This window comes from Epinephelus lanceolatus, chromosome 12 (assembly GCF_041903045.1).
Source record: "Epinephelus lanceolatus isolate andai-2023 chromosome 12, ASM4190304v1, whole genome shotgun sequence".
NCBI classification, from domain to species: Eukaryota; Metazoa; Chordata; class Actinopteri; order Perciformes; family Serranidae; genus Epinephelus; species Epinephelus lanceolatus.
This window is the reverse complement of record NC_135745.1, coordinates 43,084,031-43,111,783: the sequence shown is the minus strand read 5'-3', so window position 1 is coordinate 43,111,783 and position 27,753 is coordinate 43,084,031. Positions and strand designations below refer to the sequence as shown.

Sequence of the window (27,753 nt, the reverse complement as noted above, 5' to 3'; positions counted from 1 at the left end):
AGCAGCCTCCTTTACTGTAAGGCAGGTGCTGTGGTGCCATCTGTCATCACCTCCACCTCATGTTGATGCGTCCATGTAACGTCAGAGGTCAAATGGATTTAATCAAATTAAATCAAATAAGACAGAGCAGAGTTCAAACGTAAAATACAAGCAAAACATAATAAAGGATCAAAAAAGGGAAAAGGTGGAGCAGAAAATGATCGAGGCTGCAAAACGTTTTGCGCAAACTGATTTATACATTTTCCCCACAAATACAACATGCTAACATTATTAGCACAAGCCTATGGCATTTTACATTGTATAAATTAGCCTAACAGCTAGCAGAGATTTCCTCTGCTCATATTTCAGCCAGGATAAATCACACACAGTGTGTGGAGGCTTTATTGTCTTCACAATTTATTGTTTCTTATCTGTGAAATTAAAGTAAATCAAAGCTTTGTTTCCACTGAGGGAAATGGTTTCAGCTCACAGAGACAGACAGGAGGTCTGCGTCACTGTGACACTGTGGAGTTACATTTCTGGGGAGGTGCACGTCAGGGTACGGCGTAGTCTCTACGTTGACAGAGCCTTCGCTGTAGCTACGGCGTCAATTCAACGCAGAGGTATAAATTCCGCCTGATCAGGAGTCAGTGAGGTAACTGACAAAGATTTGGACTAATCAGCAGAATCTGTAGTGACACTTGTATCAATAAAATCTTCTTGATTCCCCTCCCTGCCTTTAATAAACCAGAATTCTTCTTTGATTTGACGCTACTCTGTGGACATCGTGATAACAAACATGGAGAAATCTTCTCATCCAGAAACCAAAGAGAAAACTGTCAGAGGAAAATAAACGCTGCAAACTGGGGCTCATTCTCACTTTGCTGCACCTCAGCATTAAAGGAACATTCAGGATCTTTTTCTATGACCTGAGAGCAGTTTTCAAGCTTTTGGCCATCGCTCCTCTCGCTCACAGCATTTTATTTTATGATGTTTCACTGTCAGTTTCACAGCAGAGATCTGTGCAGACGGCGACACCAGCAGAGTCCAACATGGCAGCCACATGAGCAGTGAACGACACAGACGTACCGAAGCCCAAACATAACTGAAAGACAACACACCAGAAACATCCGCTGCAGCCACACAGTCTGCTCACACAGATACAGTCAGTCGGTCAGAGTGAAGCAGGAAGTCACTCTGTAATCGCTCTCTAATGGATGTTTACAGCTTTGGATAATGACGCTGACATTTCCCTTCTTTCTCACCTCAGATGAAGAGGCTTACATGATATCATTAAAGTGTAAAACACCTGATCAGAAAGAAGCATTATCGACTCACAGGACGTCCAAAAACTATGAAAATAAGACCAAAACAAAACTGTAAAAAAACAAACTCAATTTCTTCCTCACTCTTCTGTTTAGTCAGTTTGCTTCATGCTGTAAGAATCAGGATCAGCTGAAGTTCATCCCTCCACATTTATGGGAATATTTACAGGAAATTCTGCTTTATTAATTCAACCTGAGGTATAAATGTGGCTCTACTGGTCGTGCTATCTTTACACCTTCCTTCTCCGCTAGAAAGATCTGGGGAAGCCTCCAGCTGCTTCCCAAACAAACATGACTATGACTGCAGAGGGCCTAGACCTCGGTCAAGTTGCCAGCTGACCTAATGACCCTTCATATTTATCCACGCTAGGGCTGCACCCCGACAAGCGGCAAGATTTCATTGGTCGCTTCATCGCAGACAAAAGACAAACAAAAGTGAAACTCTATCAGGAGCTGCGCCTTGTCAAAATAAATCCAAACCTATATGACTGGAGCATGTGTGAGTTTACTTTGAAAGGACAGACACAGGAAGTGTCCTCGTCAGGTTAATTTCCAGGGCTGGTACCTGCGGTTATTCCACAGGCTAGTTAATAACATGTCGGGCAGGAAATCCAAAGTGTGGGATCATTTTGAGAAGGTGAAGGACGAACCCAAGGTGATATGTAAACTCATCTTCATTGGTCGACTACAAACATGACGTATCATCTGAAACATGGAAGTAGCTACATGCCTATTAGCCCACAGCGTCATTAACAGGCGGCTCGCTCAGTGTGTGACGTGCACTTGGAGATAAAATATAGGCCTATATTAATGAAGGCTCATTGTTGGTTGAGCAGGAACATTCTCACTCGAGGGCAGCCCTAATCCACTCTGGTCTGTTTCCATGAGTGAGACTCACTTTCACTGTGGTTGTATCGTCCTCTGCAGAAACTCAGAAAGCTGAAACAGCTCCCATGAAGAAAGAAAAACCATCACACAACAACAGCAGCCGAGAGAAAAAGTTAAATTTGTGTTGGATAATTAGCCTCAGGTAAAAAAAAAAAAAATATTGAAAATAAAAGTCTCTACTGTCCAGTGTCGTGGAAAACTGCATGACGAGTTTTAGTCATTTATTTCCTTATTTTCTGACACAAACGGACACTAAATGGTATCTGTGTTAAAGTTAGCTGGTTAGCTGCGCTGTACTCCATCAACAGCCCTAAATAACTGCAACAGTGCTGACAGTGTTTATCAGGTGGGAACTGGAGGGTGGACGCTACATGTCTGCAGCGACGCCATACCAATACTGGCTGTATGACTGAGTGTGATTGGTTGTCTGTCTCTATGAGTCAGCCCTGTGATAGCCTCTAGCCCAGTGTCAGCTGGGACAGGCTCCACCCCCCTGTGACCTCTAACACGATAAGCAGTAATGGAAAATGAATGAATGAATGAAAGATGCTGAGATCACAAAACCTCAGTCATTTATATAAAAAAAAAAACAAAACAGATTTTAAAAACTGTTTAAAAATGAAGTCAGGTTGTTATCAGCAAAATTCTTGTTCAACAGTTCGCTGAATACCTCTGGGATTATTACATGTTACATGCTAAAAACACGTGAACCCAGGTATCTGACTCCGCCCCCACATTTTCTCACAGACACAGCCGTACCAGAGCTCTGCAGAGAAGTGACGCATGAAGCTGAGGAACCTTTGAGTACAGCAGGAAGGGTGGAGTTAACCTGTGACGCCTGGACTGAGCTCAGAGGATTCATATGTGACTATAACAGGACATTATCTGACAGAGGACAGGAGACACTGTCTCACGTCCTCCAAACTAGAGCGGGACATTATCTGACAGAGGACAGGAGACACTGTCAGACTAGTGAGGACTAGTCAGACTGATGCGTTGAGAACTGATGAAGCCGCTTGGATAAAAGGCGAAACGTCTTCTAGACAAAATCAAAGTCCAGTTGCCTACGATTTAATTGTTGCCAGAATGTCAGATAATGTCTTTGCACTGGATTTTGTCTCTTGTTACTATCACTGGAAACTTTCTTCAATGAGCAGTGATCAGAAACAGAACCTGACTTGTTCTCAGGAACTTTTCTCTGTATCATCTAAAGGTGAAGTCTGTCTGATTTCAGAGGTTTGTTGGCACAGATTACAGATTACAACCAGCTGAAACTCCTCCTGGTCAGAATTCCTTCAGTGTTCAGGAGCTTAATGATCCACAGAGCCTCTTCCTCTCAGAAACAAACACATCAGCTGATCTACACCAGTATAAACACTGAATAACACACATCACAAATCCATGTGTGCCGACACAGACTGGCGTGTCTCTGGGGGCGGCTGGTCCAACACATGCTGATGTCGCTCACCTTTTTCTCAGACAATATAAGATCCAGGTGTCGGCTGCACAAAGCACCTTGGGTTAAGGTTTTCCTGAGTCTGAGTTTAGGTTTCCTTGAAAAAAATTGTTGCACAAAACATCCTCAAGTCTTCTCCTTCAGGTTTCCTTAAAATGTTTACTTAAGGGTTTAAGATTTTCTCCTTATCTTGGTCTTAAACTTAAGGAATTGCTTAAAGTTTGGTGAAGCGTTGCACAAAGAACCTGTCACTCCATCTGAACCGCAATGTGGTTTTATGCAACAGGATCTTTCCAGTCAGTTACTGGGGAGGTGTTTCGTGTAAGCCTTAACTGTCTCACTTAAACTTAAACCTCAAAGTTAAGGTGCTTTGTGCAGCTGGCCCCAGACGTTGAGGAAGTTTTCAGCAGAAGCAGAAATATCCACAGAGGTCGAATCAGATTTGGCCCGTCAACACAAGTATTCAACGATTGTTTGTTTTCATATAAAGTTTTGCAGTTTGCATGAGGCTCAGCAGGGCGCTCAGTGTGACACACTGAACTTCCTCTAATGTAGTAAACAAGCTAACAACGTTAACAACAGATCATTTTTTTTGCAGACACTCGATATCAAACAGAAGGCAGACACTGTCGTATGAAGTATCTGTGAGCTGTGCATTCACCACTCCTGAGCAGAGGAGAGAAGATAATGTTATGTCGGAGCTTTACAGCCCAACGTTTCTCCTCTGTGCCGCTGCATCACGTCTGCAGCTGTGCCAAAGAGTGGCATCAAAGTCAAAGAGCGCTCACTCTGGAGGAAAATCTGGGAAGTTCACTGCACAGCTCACTGAGTGGATGAAGGACAAACAAACAAACAAAAAATACTGCTGGACCTGAAGCAGTCTCAGTCAACTGAGCGGTGCCTGACTGACGATCCAGGCCTAATTCAAACTGCTAGAAACACTGAATAAAACAGTTTCATGTGACAAGTTGGGCTGCTAACGACACGACAACTAGAGCCAGTGTTTGGTTTGTCTGCTCTGGGCTACTGTAGAAACATGGCAGTGCAACATGGTGATCTCTGTAGACGAGGACCTGCTCCCTGTGTAGATATAAACAGCTCATTCTGAGGTAACGAGAACACAACACTTCTTATTTTCAGCTGATTAAACACTAAAGAAAACACACTGATTAGATTATATTCCATTTCTGAATCCGACACACTGAAGCTTTAAGATCATCAGAGGAAACATCTGAATTCATATTGAGGACAAAACACATCCAGACTCTTCAGCTCCTCTCGCTTCATGACTGTGTTATAATTATCGTCGCCTGTCCTCAGTGTAAACCTACATTTTGGTGTGTGTGTGTGTGTGTGTGTGTGTGTGTGTGTGCATGTATGGTAACGTGCGTGTTTGAGGCAGTAAACAGGGAGGCGGTGGGGTAGTGCTGCGTGTCAGGAGCCTGGAGGTTGCTAGGCAACGCCGGGGAAGGCATGTGCTACTGCAGGGGTTCCTCACATCTGCCCAGAACATGATGCTGCTGTTTATGCAGGTAAATCTCTCCACGTCGACACGCAGACTTTTATTTATATATTTAAAGAAAAGGAAAAAAACAGCTGCACAGGTGTGACAAAAACCAACACCTGACTTCAACAGAAACACTTCCTGCGTCTGAGACGAGGGAGAATCCAGCCCGTTGCTGTTATGATCCGATACAGCTGCTGAAAGCTCTGGAACATTCACACTGATTCCTGAACATTTGGCGACACTCAGCGCGATCTGTTTAGATCTAACGACCTGCTCACAGCCGCTGCAGCCTTATCAACAAATCACCTCCAACGCCACAAACACACAGCGTCCTCATGTTTACACTGCGCCTCTATTCATCTCGTGATGGTGATAAAAACAAATGACTGGGATATGGGACCGTGGATGAGGGCGTTTCTGGATCTGCGGCGAGGAACTGAACCAGATGTGAAGGTTTCTGCATGAATCCTGATCCACCACATGACGCAGCAGCAGCAGCAGCAGCTCCTGTTGCAACTTTTCCACATCTGCCACATCCAGCAGCGTCACATCCACAGCAGACGGACCGATCAATACATTTACAACACACACACACACACACACCAGTGCATGATGGTATGTATACACGCTGCACACACACGTTGTAGAAAATGACTCACGCTACACGGTGCAGCACCTCCCCCTCCCTCCTCACCTTTATCAAGATTTATTTTCTTATGGGTTTGTGGGGGGGGGCGGAAGGAGGGGGAGGGGGGTGACCTACCAGGAGGCGCCGGTGGAGCCGCTTGGTTCTCCTCAGGGTGCCCATGATGCGGCGACCCATCTTTTTGGCGTACCACACAGAGTTGAGCATGCTGCTTGTTGCTGCTGCTGCTGCTGTGCTGAAGGTGGAGGTGGTGTGTCGCCTCCTCTGCGCCTCGTCTCACTCCTGCTGCAGGCTGCGGGGTGGCGGAGGTGGTGCTGGCTGGAGAGCAGACGATGGGAGGGGGGCTTCACTCCACCTTGTGTCCCCCCCTCCTCCTCCTCCTTCTCCTGCTTCTCCTCCTCACAGACACAAACAGGGAGGCTGCAGAGATGGAGGAGCTGGTGGAGGTGACCAGATGCTGCTTCCAGGAGGGGAGCGACGGAGCAGAGAGGAGACACGCCGAGGTCGTCCTCCTGCTGTCAGTTATGAACGGCAGCGGTGGCAGTAGACGGTGGCCGGCAGGCGTCAGACTCTCGGACTTGACGGCAAAAAGAGAGAGAGGCGCCTCCGGGGGCGGATTAACCTGCCGGGGTGAGAGAGCATGGCGTAGCAGGCGGAGAGAGCGCAGCCGGTCGGCCAGCCTCCGTCTGTCTGAAGCAGACAGCAACAACAGACTGCAGGGCTGACGAGAGGACGGCTGTGTGTGTCTGAGTGTGTGTGTGTGTGTGTGTTTAAAGAGAGCGCAGGCAGAGAGGAAGTTAGTCCTCTGATCTCTTTTCTCTGCAGTCTGGAAACCTCACGCAGCTCCTTCCTCCTCCTCCTCCTCCTCCTCCTCCTCCTCCTCCTCTTCCCTCCTCCCTCCTGGTTCTCTGTGGGTTTGGTCCAGCTGACCTCTGTCCTACTTCAGTCCTCACACTTTGAGTCCCCTCTCAGATGTGAGTCAGCTGGGGGAAACTCACGCCCGAAAAATGCTGAGTTATCACGGCAGTGATGGACAGTGTGGAGATCTGTGATGTGTGGAGCGACTGTCACGACCACTGATTCAACCCAGAGGAGTTCTTTCAGAGAGCTCAACGTTAGTGACTTTACTAGTTAGTTAAAACAGTCTGAACGCAGCTCTGGAGGCGGAGATAATCACACAAATATATATTAAAAAAATTAAATAAAAATGAAAGTATAATCAAAAATACAGCCACAAGCAGCGACTCTGGAGTTCAAGCCAGCACGGACCTTTAAAACTTGAAAGCTGCGAAGGATCAAGACCTTTGAGTGTATGACGCCTGCGTTTAAGATAACCAACAGGTTTTATGACGATGGGACGGATGCTCATTCATGTACGTCCAAATCTCTACCGGGCCACGCTCTTCTTTGGAAACAACGTCACTTCCTGTTGGTCAATTATAGAAACAAATCCTATAGAAAAGTTTGGTGATGTTTGAACAAAGTGTCATTAATTTATGGACACATTTTTTGAAAGGCCAAACTGGTGGCGCCCCCTATTGACCAATTACACATTATTTAACACACATGGTTCAAACATTATTATTTAACATATCTGCAAGTTTTGTGATCATTGGACGAAACATTTCTAATTGATTCTGATTTGTAGCCACGCCAGGTCTTTCCTAGTGGTCGATTCCGATGAAACTTTCAGGGTATGTTGCTCGTACCTTTTTCCAAAATTCCTGCAGTTTTTGTGATGACTGACTCAACAGTTATGGAGTTAGGTCTATTTATGTGCTGAGCCACGCCCCCTCTACAGTTCATTGGTTGATATCTAAATACAGCGAGACATCAACAAGCCTTTGATGAGCTTCGTCCAACAGAGTCTGTCAGGGACGATGTTTTCCTGTAGTCTGACCCTGAAGTCAGCGTCGCCCTGGTTCCCTCGTCTAAAAGACTTTGGGATTTTTCCACTGGATTTTGGATTATTAGAAAATAAACTGTGTGAAGAACAAACGTTTATGAAACTTGGTGTTCAGTGAGATAATCTTCACTAATGAACACCACTTTATGATTATTGGAGCCTAAATGTCCTCAGATCTAAAACATTGAGATTTAAATGAAAAACACTACGGTCACATGACTTAATGTCGCCGACGTAACAGGTTCGTGTTCGGCGTGATGACGTTCTGAAGTCTCATTTAGCCTCTTGTTAGCAACTGTCTTTTTTAAGACACGTAGAAGTTTCAAAGTTCACGAGTGAGTACTGACTTCAGCTCGTGTTGACCTCAGACCTTCTTTCAGACATGTAAAACCTCACTGACTCTGATAAGAGGGAACCGTGAGTGGTGACATGCTAACTCATCTCTGGGGCGCTCTACAGTTATCCACAGACAGATCGGACCTTCGCCTCAGGAGGAGGGCTCAACAATGTGTTTTTCAAAAAATTCAAAATGGCAGAAAATCTAGTTGAGACTTTTTCATAGAGCACACTGAGCTGAACACGTGCGTCAAATTTCAAGTCAGTCAGATCTATAGCGTGAGAGGTGTGGTCTTCCCAAAATTGTTTTTTGGGCCTTGATCATAGCGCCCCCATCTGACTGATCTGAATCAAATTTTAGAGCAGAATTTGCAGGCAACATCCAATCACTGGTGAAAATATCATGCGTCTATGATGTTCCATCTTACAGGGATTTGCAGAAACATCTGTGAAGAAGGAAGAAAACAACAGATTTTCAGCTCTTCAGACTTGAACCAGAACAAATTCCTATCAGCTGCGATCACGTACCTGCATGCACTGAACAGTTCATCAGCTGTCCTTTGGCTCAACGACAATCTTTTTTTGTTGGTTTCAAAACATCTCGCCAAAGGACTGCAGTTGAAAATTTGTCAGCTGACTAACACTGGCACATTTACAGAAATGTTGATTAATGTGCGTTGTCCTTATAAAACTAAATAAATCTAAATAAATCAACAAAATCTTGTGCAAGTCTGTGGTTGGCCACTCCCACTGCCACGCCCCCTTTTAGCCAACTGGCATGACTACAAACACACACTTGACCTCCATACCAAAATTCCAGCTTCATAGAGTATAAACTGGCTGCTAAAGTAGTGCTGGACAGTAAACCATTTCATCCAGTCGCCGCCCGGTACTGCCAGTTCACCTCCTGAGTACTGCCGAGGTGCCCTCCTTCTTGTGTCAGGAGTCCATCAAATATAAAATCATTTTAGTATCATCCTGTTTATACTGAAGGCTCTGATTACTGTCGATTACTGTGTTTCTTGCAGCTGCTAGTTTCCTTAAATTCAATATCTAAATACTCACATTTGTGAGGCGGACATGGAGTATATTGTACTTTCTACTGCCATCACCCAGAGAGGAAGCAGTAATGTTAACAAACGAGACCGACTGACCAACACACACTGCAGCAAATTAACTCTGCTCAGTCTGTTTCTCCTCAGAGGCTTCCCCATTATTTTGTTCCTCCCATACAGGCAGGAGACTGTAAGATGCTTTCAAATCAATTCATTGATGCAATTAAGTTTTTAAAGGCTGCAGAAAATTAACTATTCAATAAAACGTAGTACTATCATCCTATTCTGGTCGACGCATCCTCACTGTGACCTCATCACATGTCCACGTTTGGTCATGGACTTTCCACGTCCACATATGACGTCCAAGGTACCCTGGGTGTGTTGGTTGTTGACGTTCTGGGACGCCATGTCAACTTCAGCCTGTTACATGCATTGTCTATTTTCAAAATACACTTCTGTTTTCACAGGAAATGTACAGTTTGATACAGTCTCTTTCAAAATAAAAGCACTTTGTTGGTTCTACACAGGGAATTTACGATTTTTTCCTTCAACAACAAATGCCACACACACGTGGTTGGGATTTGGACAAAACAACAGGTTTTGGCTTTACAATCAAACAAGAAGTGAACACTGGCCTCTCGGGTGAAAGTCAATGGTTGCTGGTTGATCGACCACCCCTCCCATCTTCCTTACTCAGACTTTTGTCACCTTAACTTTCGTTGTTGTTTCCCCCTGACGCCAACAGATGCTGTTAAACAATAACGTGACCGCCTGCGTATCATGCCAACATGAAAGGACGGCTTTTTTCCTGTGTCCGACACAGGACGTCACTGACCAAGCGTCGGTTTTCGACGACTTTGTAGCAAGACTGTGTTCTTCCAGTTAAATATCACGGTATACAATCATCCGACTGGTCTGACTGGTTTCAAAGCTCAGGTAAGTACTTTGGCTGTAAGGTTGAAGGCTAAAGGGAACTGGACATGAGCTAAACTGCATGCAGGTACAATAATCTGTAAACTATGTTTAAAAGAAGCAAGTAGTCCCACAGTGAGAAAAATAAATCATGTACAGAAATAAAACATTTTGATTATTTGACACCAGTAATCGTTTAATCATCAAATCGTAACCGAATCAAATCATGAGCTGAATTCCTACCTCGAATGGCAAGTATGAGAAAAACTGACATTATATTTACACTGGCGGATATTTTCTTTGAGTGGAGCGAGGACCAGTCCCCGAGCATCTTACATTAACTGAGTTTTGTATTATGGGTTGTTTGTAGATTTAATATTGTGACGACTTTCTTTAAGTCCATTTACAAACAAACATTTTCCTTATATATTTTTTAAGCCAGTCCTTTTTAAAGTTTTTTTATTTGCCAACTTTAACCTACAGGAGTTCTGCTGCAGAAATAAATTTCTAACGAGGGAAAATTAATTTACGGTGTCTCCCGACATTTTTACTGCCGAAACAAACCAGAGACCGAATCATCTGTCAAGCTGCCAAAAACTGCCAAAGTCACAGAATGTCACGATGAGGAGCTCAACGAGAGACAGTCTGTTAAATACTGACAGCCAAAGGAAATCATTCTGATGTCCAGACGTCTGACGGCAGAGTGTTCGAGCACTTCAAAAACAAATTTAAGCAAGCTATAAACACGTAGGATTTGTGTTTTCTGAAAAGGCTTCAAAGACGATCTCTGAGCTAACAGAAGTTCAACAGTACGACTGGTTGTGTCTTTTCTTCAAATACTTGTTTTACAAAAAACTGGTGCAGGAGAAAGGTGGGTCAGAGCACTTCTATTCCCTGAGCTGTTTTCTTAAAATTAGCATGACTCTTCTTTGGAGACAATCTTGTGGAGTCCTTTAAACCGTCTGAACGTAAACGCATAAAACAAGAAAACACGCTCTGCCATTCCCAGACTTTCCCTGCCTGGAACACACACCCCAAAACATCCCATGATTTCCCTGAAATTCCAGGACTGTCTGGAACCCTGCTGGCTATAAATAGAGCTGGTGTGTCCTCCCAGCATCCTTTGCTGCAGCTGGGAATGAAGCGTAGCAGAGATGAGACGATGGAGAAGAAGCATTAGTGACAAGTCATTTCATGGCCTCTGAGTCTTTGTCTTGGTGATAAACACACATCAGAGCTGCTGTAAATCTTTTTGTTGGGGACGAACAGGAGCCGCCCCCCCCCGCCCCGTCACCACCCCCCCACCCTGTTACATAGAGCCTCACTAAATCTGCCCTTGTCCTTCTCGGCAGGTTCAACCCCCTCCTCCTCCTCCATTTTCCTGCCGTCAGGATTTTCTTTGTCGGCATTCATCTCCTGTGTTGCCATGGCGCTGCTGAGGACAGCGAGCGAGAGGCGGAGAAAGACATGAAAAAATGAAAGGAATAATAATAAAAAAAAGGAGTGTACAGTACGTCCTCCCAGCCTTCAGTGTCTTTGTGGGATGTGAGGATCCATTCATTGCGTTATCGCGGCGGAGGTGTTGGAGATAGCTGCCTGCTGACGTCAGGCCGGGGACGGGCGCCCGCCGCACATCAAACGTGGAGGAAACAATGAAGAGCAGGATGTGGAGATTTCTCCACCGTGAGCAGAAACCTCACCGACTGCAGCCAAGTGACAGTGTGGAGGTGGAGGTGGAGGTGGAGGTCCTGCGCAGCTGCTCTCTGCTTAGTCTGATGTGAAGAACGACAGCCAGTGGAGGAACGTAACTAAAAGCACATTTACTCAAGTACTATCTTTAAAACTCCTTCTGTTACCTCAGAATGAGCTGTTTATGTCTACATACGGAGCAGGTCCTCATCTATGAGTTCACACTGTTGCACAGCCGTGTTTCTACAGTAGCCCAGAACGGACAAACCAAACACTGACTCTAGATAGGACCATTCATGTTTTTGGGTCATGAACACTGAAGGAAATCTAACCTGAAGTTTCAGCTGGTTGCATCCTGCAATCTTCACCTCTAAATAGGGCTGCGTATCGCCACCGATTTCCTGATTCAATTCAAATCAATCTGTTGTCCCTAATACAGCCAATAACAAAAGGGCACAAGTATGAAATAACAATGAAATGTATAGACCCTTTAAGAGCCGACGTCTTAAAATGTGTTTGTCTTGTTGTGTTATTGGGAGCCAGAATAGAAGGAGTCATGGCTCAAAACCAGCCGCCACTGCCCGTCAACAAAAACAAAGACAACTATGGTTAAATGTGATAAGACCAAAGGACTGGACGGAGGCCATCATCAAAAATGCTCACATGTGCAGCGCACACTTCATATCAGGTTAGGGAAAAAGTATTTCCTGTTGTAGGGATGAATAAGGTTATGTGTATTAAGGGTTATCATGTCCACCTCATCAGAAACTGGGGAGGGATTAAGAGGAAGATTGGATTTCTCTGCAACGCTAACTTTTTAGCACATTAGCTAACGTTAGCTTCCATAGCAAAACAAACAAGTGTGGTCCTCCTTTGTAAGATTGGCTTCCTGTGACATCATCCATCCACTGAGTGAGAGCATACGGGTCGGCCAGTCTGGTCCCGTTGGTCAGTGTTTACTTATTCAAGTAACACTGGCGGTCCCGGAGAGTGAGTGACCTGACATGGTGCGTTGGTAAATTCAGTCTGACGCTCTACACTAAAATGAGAGCCCTGTTGGTGGAAGAAACGCAGCGTTATATTTCTACATGAATGAACCAACGGTTAAGTTAATCACACATTCACTCCGCTCGGCGCTCTGCTGCTCCGTCTCCACAGACAGAGTGTCCAGAGTGCGCTCTGCCACTCTGAGAGTGCGCTGCTCTGGATAACCCAACGCTACATTCAGACAGCGCTCCCAATTTATCAACGCTCCAGTTTGTGTCAGAGTGCGCTCTGCCACTCTGAGAGTTGAGCCCCCTGTGGTGCCTTTCGGCGCCACCCCAGCCTGGTGTCGGTGTCACGACACTACATTGTCTGCCACTTCAACACCAGCTCGACGTTGTGCGCCTCCTCAAACAAGTCAGGTTTCTCTTCTAGTTTCCATCTCTGTCTGTCCATATGGAGCCATGACAATTGACAATGCCTCAAAATTTGCATTCAAACGAATGAGACAGATGCAAGGCCATAGTGACATTGACCTTTGACCACCAAATTCTATTCGATTACCCATAAGTCCAAATGGACGCTGATGCCAAATTTTGAAGGAATTCCCTCAGGGTGAAATATCGTGTTTACAAGAAAGAGGCAAAACAAGACAGTGACCTTGACCTTTGACCGCCTTAATCTAATCACTTCATTGTTGAGTCCAAGTGGACGTTTGTGCCAAATTTTAGGGATTGAGATCAGTACATTGTTCAGTTCATTGTCAAAACCTGACGTTTGTGCCAAATTTAAGAAAAGTCCTTTAAGGCCTTTTTGAGATATTGCATTTACCAGAATGCGACAAACCCAGTCACAGTGACCTTGGCCTTTGACCAAGAAAATATAATCAGTTCATTGTTATGAACTAAGTGGACGTTCGTGCCAAATATTAAGTAATTCCCTCAAGGTGTTCTTGAGATATCATATTCAAGAGAATGAGACAGACCATGTTACAGTGACCTTGACCTTTGACCCCCAAAATCTAATCAAGTCATTGTTGAATCCAAGTGGACGTTTGTGCCAAATTGAAGGAATTCCTTCAAGGCATATGTGGTGTTTATGAGAATGGGACAGACGGACAGATACCAATATGATTTTTTTCAGTACTACAATGACACTTAAATTTGTGGTACCATGACAACATCCCAGCGTGGGTGGGGAGGGGGGTTTTACCTGGATTGGGGGGTAGGGGTTGGAGGAGCAGGAGGGGAGGGGGCTGTCCTCGCCGTGGGTATAGAGGGTGGAGGACGAAGGGGAGGGGAGCTCCGGGAGGTGCTGCTGTCCTAACGCTGAGGAGCCGTCAAAGATGCACTCCAGAGATGCTACCTACAAGAATACAAGGAGGAGGAGGAGGAAAGACGGAGTCTCGCGAAGGTCAAAATACAGAAAAGGCAAAGCAGGAGAGAGACAGTTCATCCTTACAGAGGTCAGACAGAGAGGAGACAGAGTCAGAATGAGTGAGAGGACGGACAGAAATGTTTTACACACACGTCCAGAAACAGGTTCGGCTTCTTATAGAGCGAGTCTGCGTTTACACTGAAGAGTAAAGTAACACAAGCTGCAACCATTAGTCGACTAATTGATCCACACAAAATTCACTGGCAATTACTCTGATCATAGAATAATCCTGAAAGTATTTTTTAATTAAAAAGAAATCCAAACATTTACTGGTTTCCTGCGTCTTTAGTCTGAGAGTCTGCTGAGTTTTTGTGTCACACATGATCATTAACTAAACAACTTTGATTTTCTTCTCTAGTTTGATTTAATTAATTGGTAGGAAGATTATATGACAGGGAGAAGAGGAGGAGGAAGGAGAAGGCGACAAGAAGACAAAGAAGAAGACAAAGATGAGGATGATGAAGAAGAAGACAACATAGGAGAGGATGAAGAAGACGATGAGACAAAAAGACAAAGAGGAAGGTGATGAAGAAGAAAGAAGAGGATGTCAAAAGAAAATGACAAAGATGATTAAGAAGAAGGTGAAGAAAAGGAAGACAGAAAAAGACAAAGTACAAGTAGACAACGAAGACAAAGAGAAGGAAGAAGACAAAGAACAAGAAGACAACTAAGAAAAGAAGCCAAAGACGAAGGAGACAGAAAACAAGAACCAAAATGATTAAAAAAAAGACAGAAGACAAAGACATACGAAAAAGACAAAGATGATTAAGAAGACAACATAGGAGAGGACAAAAACAGAAGAAGACGAAAAACAAGTAGGAGACGATGAGACAAAGAAGACAGACAAGAGGATGAAGAAGAAAAAGACAAAGATGATAAAGAGGAAGGTGAAGCAGAGGAAGACAGAAGACAAGGGAAAGGATGAAGACAGATTAAGAAGAAGAAAGAGACAAAGATGATTAAGAAGACAACATAGGAGAGGACGACAACAGAAGAAGAAAAACAAGTAGGAGACGATGAGACAAAGAAGACGACAGACAAGAAGATGAAGAAGAAAAAGACAAAGATGATTAAGAGACAAAGACAAGGGAAAGGATGAAGACAGATGATTAAGAAGAAGACAGAAGAAGACAAAGATGAAGATGATTAAGAAGACAACACAGGAGAGGACGAAAACAGAAGACAATGAGACAAAGAATAAGAAAGAAGAGAAAGACATTAAAAAAGACAAAGATGATTAAGAAGAAGGAGAAGCAGAGGAAGACAAAGAAGACAAAGACGAAGAAGACAAAAAACAAAAATGAAGATCAAGAGGAAGACAGAAGAAGACAAAGACAAGGCTAATGAAGAAGAAGAAGAAGAAGAAGAAGACCGACAAAGAAGAAGAAGACAAAGATGAGGATGACGAAGACAAAGACAAAGGAGAAAAAGATGAAGACGACTGGCAAAAACAAGAAGGACGACAAGCGGAGCTGCCTGGACCCATAAAAGGAGCCTAACAGAGTGTTTGACGACCAAAGTTCTGTCGGCCATGTTTACCTTCACCTGTTACCATGACAACCAGCCAAGCCAAATCAGGCTTCAATAAGTATTAACAAGAAGGTGAAACTAATTAATTATCTAATTAATGAAGGGACAGAAATTGAGAGGAAAAAGTCAGCAACACAGTGTCGAAGAGAGAGAAAGAGAAGAGTCAGAGGACGGAGAGGACGGAGAGGACGGAGAGGACGTGACGGAGTTGGACCTTTATGGGATGTAACACAGACAGACTAGCTGATAGCTAACGGCGCTATCAGAGTCCTGAGGAGCTACTGAGGCTGCTACTGGACGGCTGGTCCCTCTGACCCCTCCCACTGATTGACACTTGGACAGGTGGAGTGAAGGAACTGGGGAGCAGACTGGAAACCAGTTCGACAAACTGGCTGCTGCTGACTGGTGTGTTGAACCAGATCCAACCTCAAGGTGTCAGCTGACTCAATGTTTTAGTTCTTTTGATTTTTAGATATAAAGAAATGTGAGACGTCACACGTGACATAAGAAGGTCGAGCTGTCACAGCAACGTTTATTTATAGCTGAGTATATTTTTGTTGAGTATAGAGGTTAACTTTGGGTTTTAATTAGTGTTAAATGAGCTTTAAAACTTCTGATTAGAAATAAAAATGGATAAAACATTAATACTGATCAAATCACTCCAGCTCTGAGGTCTTTACACTGACTTCCTGTCCGACAGAGAATCCATTTTAAAATACTCCTGTTGGTTTATAAAGCACTGAATACATGTCTGAAGCTGCTTCGTGTCCTCAGAGTCAAACATGGAGAAGCAGCGTTTCGTTTTTATACTTCAAGTATCCGAACAAACTGTACGTCTGAACCAACTCTCACTTCTTTTAAATTAAAGGGATAGTGCACCCACAAATGTAAATTCAGCCATTATCTACTCACCCATATGCCGAGGGAGGCTCAGGTGAAGTTTTAGAGTCCTCACATCACTTGCAGAGATCCAAGGGGAGAGGAGGTAGCAACACAACTCCACCTAATGGAGGCTGACGGCGCCCCAGATTCAAACGTCCAAAAACACATAATTGAAACCACAAAATATCTCCATACTGCTCGTCCGTAGTGATCCAAGTGTCCTGAAGCCCCGACATAAAAAGTTGCTACCTCCTCTCCCCTTGGATCCCCGCAAGTGTTGTGAGGACTCTAAAACCATCGGCGTATGGGTGAGTAGATAATGGGTGAATTTTAATTTTTGGGTGCACTATCCCTTTAAGGCCGATAATGTTTCTGTTTGCCACTGCCTTTTATCAAATCAAATATTTATTCATTTCTCACACTGCACTGAAACTTGGAGTCTTCTACTTTATACTGAGTCGTGTTTTTATTTTCTATTCTTTAGCTTTTTAATTAAGTTAGTAAATGTATTTAAATGTCCTTTAATAACGTGTTTCTTTTGCACCTTGTCTACATCCATCCATCCATTTTCTAACCACTTATCCTCTTGAGGGTTGCAGGGGGTGGAGCCTATCCCAGCTGACACTGGGAGAGAGGCAGGGTTCACCCTGGACAGGTCACCAGACTATCACAGGGCTGACCAATTAACCTGCATGTCTTTGGACTGTGGGAGGAAGCTGGAGTACCTGGAGGAAACCCACGCTGACACGGGGAGAACATGCAGACTCCGCACAGAACGGGATCGAACCAGGAACCCTCTTGCTGTGAGGCAACAATGCTCACCACCACACCACCGTGCTGCCCGCACCTTGTCTCGATGCTTCTAAAGTTTTACATAAATCATTTGGAATTTTTGCTGGAAAGTGCGACAAAAACAAACTTCCTTTGCCGAAAGATGTTTTTTAAATTTTTGGTAATTTACTATGTCTACATACTTTCAGCACCGAAACCATTTAAATGTCAAAACTTTCTGCATTTCCTTTCATTTCAGCATTCGGCACTGACATGTATTTTCCACAGGAAATGCATTTTCTAGTTACGTTTTTAATTGGCTAAAGATTTTTAAGACACAGTGACACAAAAAAAAGTTCTACTCCTGTCTCTGTGACAGAAGGTTCTGTTAGGATTAGGGATGCACAATAATATCGACCAGAATGGACCAACATGCTTTTTCTTTTTTTGTACAATGTATGAATATTACATATGTTGAAAAACATTATATTTCATGTCTCCATCTGCTGGAGGGCCGTCACGCTAAGAGCATACATGTATAATATGATGTTAATTACTCTACAGATTTTGTTGTTGTTTTACATCGGCATATCGGATATTGACAAAAAAATCCAATATCTTGTATCCCTAATTAAGATTATGATCGACTTTATCCTGTTAAATATGAGTCGAAATGACTCACTAAACTCGCCCATCCTAGTTTGTCTACAGGAAATCACACATTTAAATTTAATCTTTTTTAAGACCTTTTCAAGAACTGATTTTCTTACGTTCAAGCATCACAGATATAAAAGTGAGTAGTTTATATTTGGTCCTTTGCAGAGGAAGGTTTTATATGTGAGTTAGATTCATCTACATTTCGTCCACAGGTCAGTGAAGTATAAAGCGAAACGACAGTATGAAGTTCGGAAAAATTTGCACACTGCTCTCACTCAGCTTCATACCTTGTAAATGGAGAAATTAATAAATTCTGTTCAAAGACTGAGGTGCATCTGCAAATATCTTTCTTCAGTAAAAAAATGATAAATAAAATATGATGAAAATGTTTTTGGGAATTATGACCTCACAGATTCAAATTAAAGACCATTTAATGACTTTTATACTTGATATTTATTTTTAAAAATGAATTTATGCCGTTGTCAGACTGATTAAGAATCAGACACGCTCGTCTGCTCGTCACATGAAATTGACCTTGTGACCTTGTCAGCTGAGCAACATGTTCGAAACTGTTTGTTTTCTTTTCCTCCTTGAACATTTAGGTATTTACTTTACGATTGTGTCTTCACTAAAACTGATCAGACAAATATTAATAATAAAATGTATGACTTCACAGAATACTTCTGTATGTTTTGCTCATTCCTGCACAAGCTGTTCATTTTAAAACAGATATAATGTACTTTTTACATTTTGTTCATATTTCTATTTGACATTTTTCTACTCTATATTCAGGTTTGTCTTCTAGTTGTATTCATTTTTATTTTATCTTACTATATTTATAGTTTTTTTGCACTAAAACACGACGGAAAATTCCCTGAATGTGAAAACCTACTTTGCAATAAACCTGATTCTGATCTTTTCACTGCTGAAGCACTTTAATATTTGTTTTTCAGTCTTACAGAAATATAATATATATAGTCATCAGGTCTGAATTCAGCCGTAAAACATTGATAGCAATGAATAGATTGTAGATTATTTTAATATGAACTGAACAGTAAACCCAGAAGCTGTGAGTCCTCTCTCAGACGTCAGTCCGTCCGAACACCACACGGTGGCAGAAGAGCTCCACCGTGCAGTCCTGTTTATCCACTGTTAATCTGATCTCATCTACTCTGTTACCATGACCACAGCAGCGTGAAAATGTTTAAACCGCTGTGAAATATCAGCTCTCAGCTCATCTGCAGATTGGATTAATCAACTCCAAACACAAACGACAGATACAGACGGAGAGTCTGGGGTTTTGGGATGTTTGTTTTGCTGCAGGGACACAGACGACCTCACAAACCAACTGAGACTAAAGTCACCACAGATCAATTATATCTTTACTTTGGTATTAATATGATCATATACTGATGGAAATCACCGGTTTATAAATAATAAGTCTGTCAGCCACTAAATTAAAAGGTTCAATAAACCTTTTTTTTTAATACATTCATGTTCACCTTTTTTATATTTTATTTTTCGACCTCACTTTATTTTTTACTTAATCTTTCATAAAAGATTTTTTAATAGAACTGCATTAAATGGAGTTATATAAAAATACTATACAAACAAAATACATAAACAGAGGGATCTAAGAGGCCTGAAACTCCACAGTGAATCTTTATCATCTATACTGTTTTTAATTTTTGCTTTATTTTAATTTATATTTTTATATTTTCTTGGATTTACATCTTTGTGCGAAGGACAAGTTCTTTTTTTTTATTTTATTTTTGTAAATTTGTTTTTGTGCTCCATAAATAGTTATTATTATTTTAACATCATTACTTTGCCAAGAGCAAGGTTGCAAACTACGCTTATCATTAGTATTACTAGTTTTTCCCCCATTATCAAATGCCTAGTTTGTTAAATGTAAAAATAAATAAATAAATAAATAAATAAATAAATAAATAAAGTCAAATGTCCATCACAGGTCCCAAATTATGAACTGAAGTCCTGAAATATTTCATTTTATTTTATTTAAAGGTAATTCAGAATTCTGTCAGCAAAGTTTTAGGACTTTTTTAAATTTAGATTATTTCTTTTTTTAAGGATGATTTAGACCCGAGCAGCTGAGGAAGAATCATCCTGGCTTTTAGTCTCTGGGTCAAACTCCCAAAACACTGAATCCAACATTTCCCATAATGCAACACAGAGTGTGTTTTAGACACAGAAGTGTTTTTCTGCAGGCCGAGGAGGATGAACCATCACCAATGAACTGGTACAACTGGGTTAAACCTCACATGGATCCAGTTCACACTGACATGAGACACGGCTGAACATGACGGCGTGGTCGGAGCAGCGACAGACACAAACACAGCAGCAGCTGACAGTGACAGCATGGAGGACGGCATGAACGGGAAGTCATGTGATGGGGGGACGACGCCAAATTCTCCAGGTTGAGCTTCCAGGAAAATCTGGTTCTGTTCTGGTTTTAATAACCATGCGGACATGAGGACATGAGGACATGAGGACACCGAGATGCTCGCGGCGTCTGAGACCAGTTAACAAGCTGAGAGGAATACGCTCACAGCGGCTGTTACAGGAAGGAGCAGTTAAAAATGAAGCAGTAGAATATTTTACAGGCTGTGTTTGGAGTAACTGCACCGCAACTGTCCTGAGGTCACGAGAGCAGCAACAGTCTGAGTCTGACCCGACAGCTCAGTCACTGAGTGGATCAGAAAAGTGTTGAACAGGTCAGTCTGTCAAGACGATTTCCTCAAAATCATAAACATCGTTCAGATTTTTGTTCCTTTTGATCCGGTTAGTTTTGGTTTCACACCGATAATGATTCGAGCGCACTTAAGAACTCTACACAACAAACCTACGTCCCGTCACCTATGTCCCATCTCTACGTCCTGTCATCAACTTGGTCCGGCTTTTGTCGCCCATGCCCCGTCATCATGCCTGCATCCTGTTGTGATCACCTACATTACGTTGTCATCACTGCCTGCATCCCATCACGACTGCCTGTCTCCTGTCATAATCATCTGCATCCTGTCATTGAAGCCTACATCCCATCATTGAAGCCTACATCCTCATCATCTCCTACATTCTGTCATTGAAGTCTACATCCCATCATTGTAGCCTACATCTCGTCATTGAAGCCTACATCCCTCATGATCTCCTACATTCTGTCATTGAAGTCTACATCCCGTCATTGTAGCCTACATCTCGTCATTGAAGCCTACATCCCTCATGATCTCCTACATTCTGTCATTGAAGTCTACATCCCATCATTGTAGCCTACATCTCGTCATTGAAGCCTACATCCCTCATGATCTCCTACATTCTGTCATTGAAGTCTACATCCCATCATTGTAGCCTACATCCCTCATGATCTTCTACATCTCGTCACTGTAGCCTACATCCCTCATGATCTTCTACATCATGTCACTGTAGCCTACATCCCTCATGATCTTCTACATCATGTCATTGAAGCCTACATCCCGTCATTGAAGCCTACATCCCTCATGATCTTCTACATCTCGTCACTGTAGCCTACATCCCTCATGATCTTATACATCTCGTCACTGTAGCCTACATCCCTCATGATCTTCTACATCTCGTCATTGTAGCCTACATCCCTCATGATCTTCTACATCTCGTCATTGTAGCCTACATCCCTCATGATCTTCTACATCTCGTCATTGTAGCCTACATCCCTCATGATCTTCTACATCTCGTCATTGTAGCCTACATCCCTCATGATCTCCTACATCTCGTCATTGTAGCCTATATCCCTCATGATCTTATACATCTCGTCACTGTAGCCTACATCCCTCATGATCTTCTACATCTCGTCACTGTAGCCTACATCCCTCATGATCTTCTACATCTCGTCATTGTAGCCTACATCCCTCATGATCTTCTACATCTCGTCACTGTAGCCTACATCCCTCATGATCTCCTACATCTCGTCATTGTAGCCTACATCCCTCATGATCTCTTACATCTCGTCATTGAAGCCTACATCCCTCATGATCTTATACATCTCGTCACTGTAGCCTACATCCCTCGTGATCTTCTACATCTCGTCATTGTAGCCTATATCCCTCATGATCTTCTACATCTCGTCATTGTAGCCTACATCCCTCATGATCTCCTACATTCTGTCACTGAAGTCTACATCCCATCATTGTAGCCTACATCACTCATGATCTTCACATTCTGTCATTGAAGTCTACATCCCGTCATTGTAGCCTACATCAATCATGATTTCCTACATTCTGTCATTGTAGTCGCCATCCCATCATTGTAGCCTACATCTCATCATTGAAGCCTACATCTCTCACGATCTTCTACATCTCGTCATTGTAGCCTACATCCCGTCATGATCTACTACATTCTGTCATTGAAGTCTACATCCCGTCATTGTAGCCTACATCTTGTCATTGTAGCCTACATCTTGTCATTGTAGCCTACATCCCTCATGATCACCTACATCTCGTCATTGTAGCCTGCATCCCTCATGATCTTCTACATCTCGTCATTGTAGCCTACATCCCGTCATGATCTCCTACATTCTGTCATTGAAGTCTACATCATGTCATTGTAGTCACCATCCCATCATTGTAGCCTACATCTTGTCATTGTAGCCTACATCCCTCATGATCTTTACATCTCGTCATTGTAACCTACATCCCTCATGATCTTCTACATCCCTTCATGACTACCAATGTCTTTGTCCCATCATCATTGGCTACATCTTGTTGTGATCACTTACATCGCATCGTCCTCGCTGCCTACATCCCGTTGCTATTGCCTTTATCTTGTCATGATGTCCTACATCCCGTCGTTGTTGCCTACTTTTGCGCAATCCCCTACATTCCATCGTTGCCTACATCATGTCGTAATAGCCTACATCCTATTGGCTACGCCTACCTCCTGTCCTTGTTGTCTCCTGGGTCCAGCCGTTGTCATCCATGCGCCGTCTACGTGGCCTACATCTTGTTCTGATCACGTACAACCTGTCACGGTCGCCTACATACCGTTGTCATCAGCTACTTGAGCTGCGTCTCTCTGTACTTGACATTTGGTTGGTTTGTAAAGTCCAGACCAGGTCCGTGTCAGAGGCCCTCTAATGCCAAATGTCCCCGTATGACTCCACATTTAAAAAGGTCAGCGATACAGACAGACATGTCCCCTTGGCTCTGTGGTTGGGTTCAGGTCTTAAAAGGTGAAGCACAGTTCAGGTCTGCGTTCTTTGATTTGACTCATTTGACTAAAGTCAGTCTAAAGTCATGACAGCGTCCCCTAGAGGCTGCACTACACATCACAGCAAAAACCTAAAAGTCTCGGACAGAAGGAAAAAGAAACTGATGATTTATTTGTTTGAATGTAAAGTTTGTCCTGAGCCACAAAAACAAGATTCACTTTATAAAGTGTTTAGCTGCTCAGGTGATTTTCTTTCTTCTTTGTCACATGACATACTGATGAGAGGAGAGCCATGACTTTAAAACTCAGCTTCAGCTGTGTGAAATGACGACTCGCGAACATTTCCACTTCCACTAACTTCAACGTTCACTTCCTCATTCTGTGATGTGCAGGTTTGCTCCCCTGAGCTCACCTGGACTCACTGACAGGAAGTGAACTGGCGTTAACCTGCAGAGACCGTAACGTCAGGGAGGTCCAACACACACCTGACAGGTGGACTGTGGCTGGTGGTGTGTGTGTGTGTGTGTTTGTGTGTGTGTGTGTGTGTGTGATGGATCATGACGGGGGACAGGTATGATGAAGAGGAACAGGTACAAGCTTCAGAGCAGCTTCAATGGTTTAATGAGACACATGTAGGCAACACAGACAAGCAGCAGCCCTCATCCTCCATCTGTGAGTGTGTGTGTGTGTGTGTGTGTGTGTGTGTGTGTGTGTGTGTGTGTGTGTGGACAGATGGAGATGGACAGAAACACATTCACAGGTAAATATAAATACATATAAACAGATAACGTGAGAGAGAATAGAGCAGAATAAAGAGATAAACATGCAGAAAAACTTTACTGGCTTCTGGAGGACTTGCTGGGTGATCAGGTACAAACATACTACAGGTGATCAGGTACAAACATACAGGTGCTGATTTGTTGAATTTTGGACAGAGTAAAGTTCATTTCCACCCATCAGGCACTGAACGCTAAAACTCATCAATTTGCCAGTGGAGTTTGGGAACATACAGTTTTGTCATTATTTTGTTTTAAATAAAGTTATTCACCTCACAGCAGAATGAATTTATGATGTCATGGATGGTTACATAGATGCTGCTGTCTGGATTATGACAAAAGTTCATAAGCTGGTGCGTCTTTTTTGTTAAGATAAAATAGCTAATTGTGATTTTTCTGGCAAACATGGTGACTGCAGTTCAACTTAAAGGATAACTTCGGTATTTTTCAACCTGGGCTCTATTTCCCCATGTGTATGTGTGCGTATGATTCATGGGTACAACTCGTTCTAAAATTGGTTCAGTATTGAGCCGCGAAATGAGCTAAAACAGCAACGGGGGCAAATGTGTCCCGTATAAAAGTGCTTTTTTTCGCCACTGACCGGTTCAGATCGCCACTGTTATCTCTGTAAATAGCATATGGTAGCAGCCCTGGGGCAGTGGTGAGTGTGAATGAGTGGAGTCAGCTGTCAGTCAGTGTTGGAGCAGAAAGGCGGAAGGCGTCCCCGCTCGGTAATGTAAATGAGTATGTGTGTGTGAAGTGTGTGTTACGCTAGAAGAGTCAGAGTTTGGGACGGAGTCTTTTACGTGCTACCCCCTGGAGTGTTACCGGAGTTTTTGGAGTGCTCAAATAAACGGGCCTTTTTCCCGAACACAAGAACAGGATGTCGTGCAACACCCCGTACACCTTTCATAGGCTGCCTTTGTCGGACGGCGAGATGCTGACATTGTGGCTAGTTGTGCTACAAATGGATGCTAACACTCCTGTCCAGACACTGCGCCTTGCAGACCATCAGGTCTGCAGTGCTCACTTCTCCCAAGATGACTACTGCCAGCCGAAGAAGAGAAGACATCCAATCCTGAAACACCTCTTCCTCAAGAAAACAGCTGTCCCACGAGTAGAGAGAGCTACAGACACAGTGGAGCAAAGCTCTCGTGAGATGACGTCACACAGCCCAGAGGTAAGGGAAACGCTTAGTATGCTATTTACAGAGATAGCACTGGCGATCTGAACCGGTCAGTGGCGAAAAAAAGCACTTTTAATGCACAAACTTATACGGGACGCATTTGCCCCTGTTACCGTTTTAGCTCGTTTTGCGGCTCAATACTGAACCAATTTTAGAACGAGTGGATCATACGCACACATATACATGGGGAAATAGAGCCCAGGTTGAAAAATACCGAAGTTGTCCTTTAAGGCTAATTCATTCTCCCTTTATGTACGATCACAGAGTACGTCTCTATCAGTCGTTGTGAACTGCCCTCATACGTCCACCTGTCCTTTATTTCAGCATAGACACAGCCAATAGATGGCACTAGAGGGTGGAGCCAAAAGTCTCACACAACAACAAACGAGGCGACAGTGGAGGAGGTCGTAATATTAAACCTTTCAATGGAGGCAGTGTTTAAAGGAGCATGGCGGTGGTCTGTAAGGCCGTATAAGAAGAAGAACTCGCTGGAAACTTGGTGTTTCTAGTGTTACAATGAGACGATCCTGCGCTGTTAGACTCCACTTTTCTACTTTTTAACACACATTAACTATGAAGCTTTGGAGTGGAGGACATGTTGACTGTTTACATGCAATAGAGTCTCCGGTTCACCGTCGTGCCAGTAAAGTTGTGAATGAACAGGTAAAGAGATAAGCAGACAGCAGAGAGCAGTAAAGACAGAAAATGAGTCCGTCTCCTACCTTCATAGGTGAGATGTGAGCGTGGGTGACGTATCCGTGCACATTCTCGATCTGGGAAAGGTTCTTCTCTGCTACCTGGACCAGCTCTGGCCCCCCCGCCTCCTCCGTCAGCTGGGGGGAGCTCTGGTCCTGGGGGGACGAGTCCTCATCGTGGTGCCTGTACTTCTGAAACAACAACACAAAGAGACGGTCACACAGTGAAGCCGGTTTCAGGTTTCCAGCTTCGTTTTTGGGTGGATGATGGTGATGACATCAAAAACTTCTTGTAAAAATTAAAAAAAGCTTTTCTTGTATAACACGATACTTAATAGGGTTCAAGAGGGGCTGAGACACTAAAGGTTTTGTGCTGATTTTATTCTTTCTCTTTCTTTTCTTTAGGAATGTTTTCACAAATTCCCATGAGATGGTCCATCATAGACGCATGAAATTTTCACCAGTGGTTGGACGTTCCTAAAGAAATAAAATGCCAATCAGCCAGATGTTTGCGCTACAATTTAGGCTCAAAATTTCAGTTTTGAATAAGCCACGCCCTTAAACCGTAAGTCGGATCAAGTTAAAACTGGACACACACGTCCAGCTCAATGTGCTCTACAAAATTACTCAAGAGCCAAGAAGGTCCGCCTGGAAAAAAAGGTCCAATCTGTACAAAATCATCTGCAGATCATTTTTGGACAAAGCCAATCAAAAGCTGTTGATGTCTCGTTGTGTTTTGATGATACTGACCAATGAACTTTAGAGGGGGCGGGGCTCAGCACATAAATGGACCTTGCTCCTTCAATGTTTAAACAATCATCACAAAACTTGCAGGGAATGTCATAAGAGGTACCAGGAACATATCCTGAAAGTTTCATTTGAATTGACCACTAGGGGGCACCACACATATACAAAATGGGTGTGGGTAACACAAATCAGGCTATAAATCAGAAATTGATTGTCCAATTATTCCAAAACTTGCAGGTTATGTTAAATAATAAGGATGAATTATGTGTGTTATTCTGAAATCAGTCAATAGGTGGTGCCACAAGTTCAAAACAAGTGCAACGGCCTTTTGCATAACGTGGCCATAAATAAATGAGGGTTTTTTGAAACATCAACAAACTCAGTGAACTTTTTTAACTGAGCCATTAAAGCATGTCCCCAACATGTTTCTGCAGTTGACCAACAGGAAGCGCCAAAGTTTCCAAAGAAGAGCGTGGCCTGGTTGACATTTGAACGTCAATGAATGAGCAACTGAATGTCATAAAACCTGTTGGTAATCTTTAATGCGGGCGTTATGAACCGTTGATCTCACCCAGCTTTCAAAGGTCCGTGCTGGCTTGAACAGCGGAGTCGCTGCTTGCAGCTACATATTATCTTGTTATCAGAAGTTATATCATGAAAATATCTTGTGACAACATGAAATATCTTCTGATAACAAGATAAAGATTCAGGTATAACGATATATTTATTTATGTTCTTATAACATGAAGTATTTTCTGTCATAACAAGAAAAGTTTCTTGTTACAACATGAAAAATATCTTCTTATAATAAGAAACTTGTCATGGTATTATCTGATACTGATTTTTTTTCTGGCCTGAGAATTCAGTGCTTCTGTGTTTTAATTATTATTTAGAATTTAGCAGATTTATAATACAGACTTCAGTTCACTAATTGTTCATCGTGGAGAGACAAAAACAAAGACCGTGTAAGTCAAACACTCTCAGGTCAGAAACCGATCACCTGGAAGGAGGAACAACCTGCTGACTTAAAGAAGTCTGAAGTCCCAAATGTATAATTTTAACTTAAGTTTAAAATCCTTCATCGTGTGACAGCTTGTTTCTCTAAACGTGAACATGAGGTGACTCACAGTTGGAGCACTGCATGAAACTCTGCTGGTTGAATCATCAGAACAAAAGCTGTGTCAGGAAATATC

At 43.0% G+C, this 27,753-nt stretch overlaps 1 protein-coding gene across 37 annotated transcripts in view; it reads right to left on the bottom strand.

Annotated features, from left to right (window-relative positions):
- Window positions 1-27,753, bottom strand: part of dlg1b (discs large MAGUK scaffold protein 1b) — a 204,637-nt gene that overhangs the window by 66,848 nt on the left and 110,036 nt on the right. For 20 of the 37 annotated variants that reach the window (XM_078172773.1, XM_078172774.1, XM_078172780.1 and 17 more), the window contains one exon: window positions 25,841-26,005. In XM_078172773.1, coding sequence (XP_078028899.1) covers window positions 25,841-26,005 — 165 coding nt within the window. Of the gene's footprint in view, window positions 1-5,918; window positions 6,610-13,895; window positions 14,049-25,840; window positions 26,006-27,753 lie in introns of those variants that run through there. The other 17 variants (XM_078172767.1, XM_078172768.1, XM_078172769.1 and 14 more) reach the window with 3 other exon arrangements.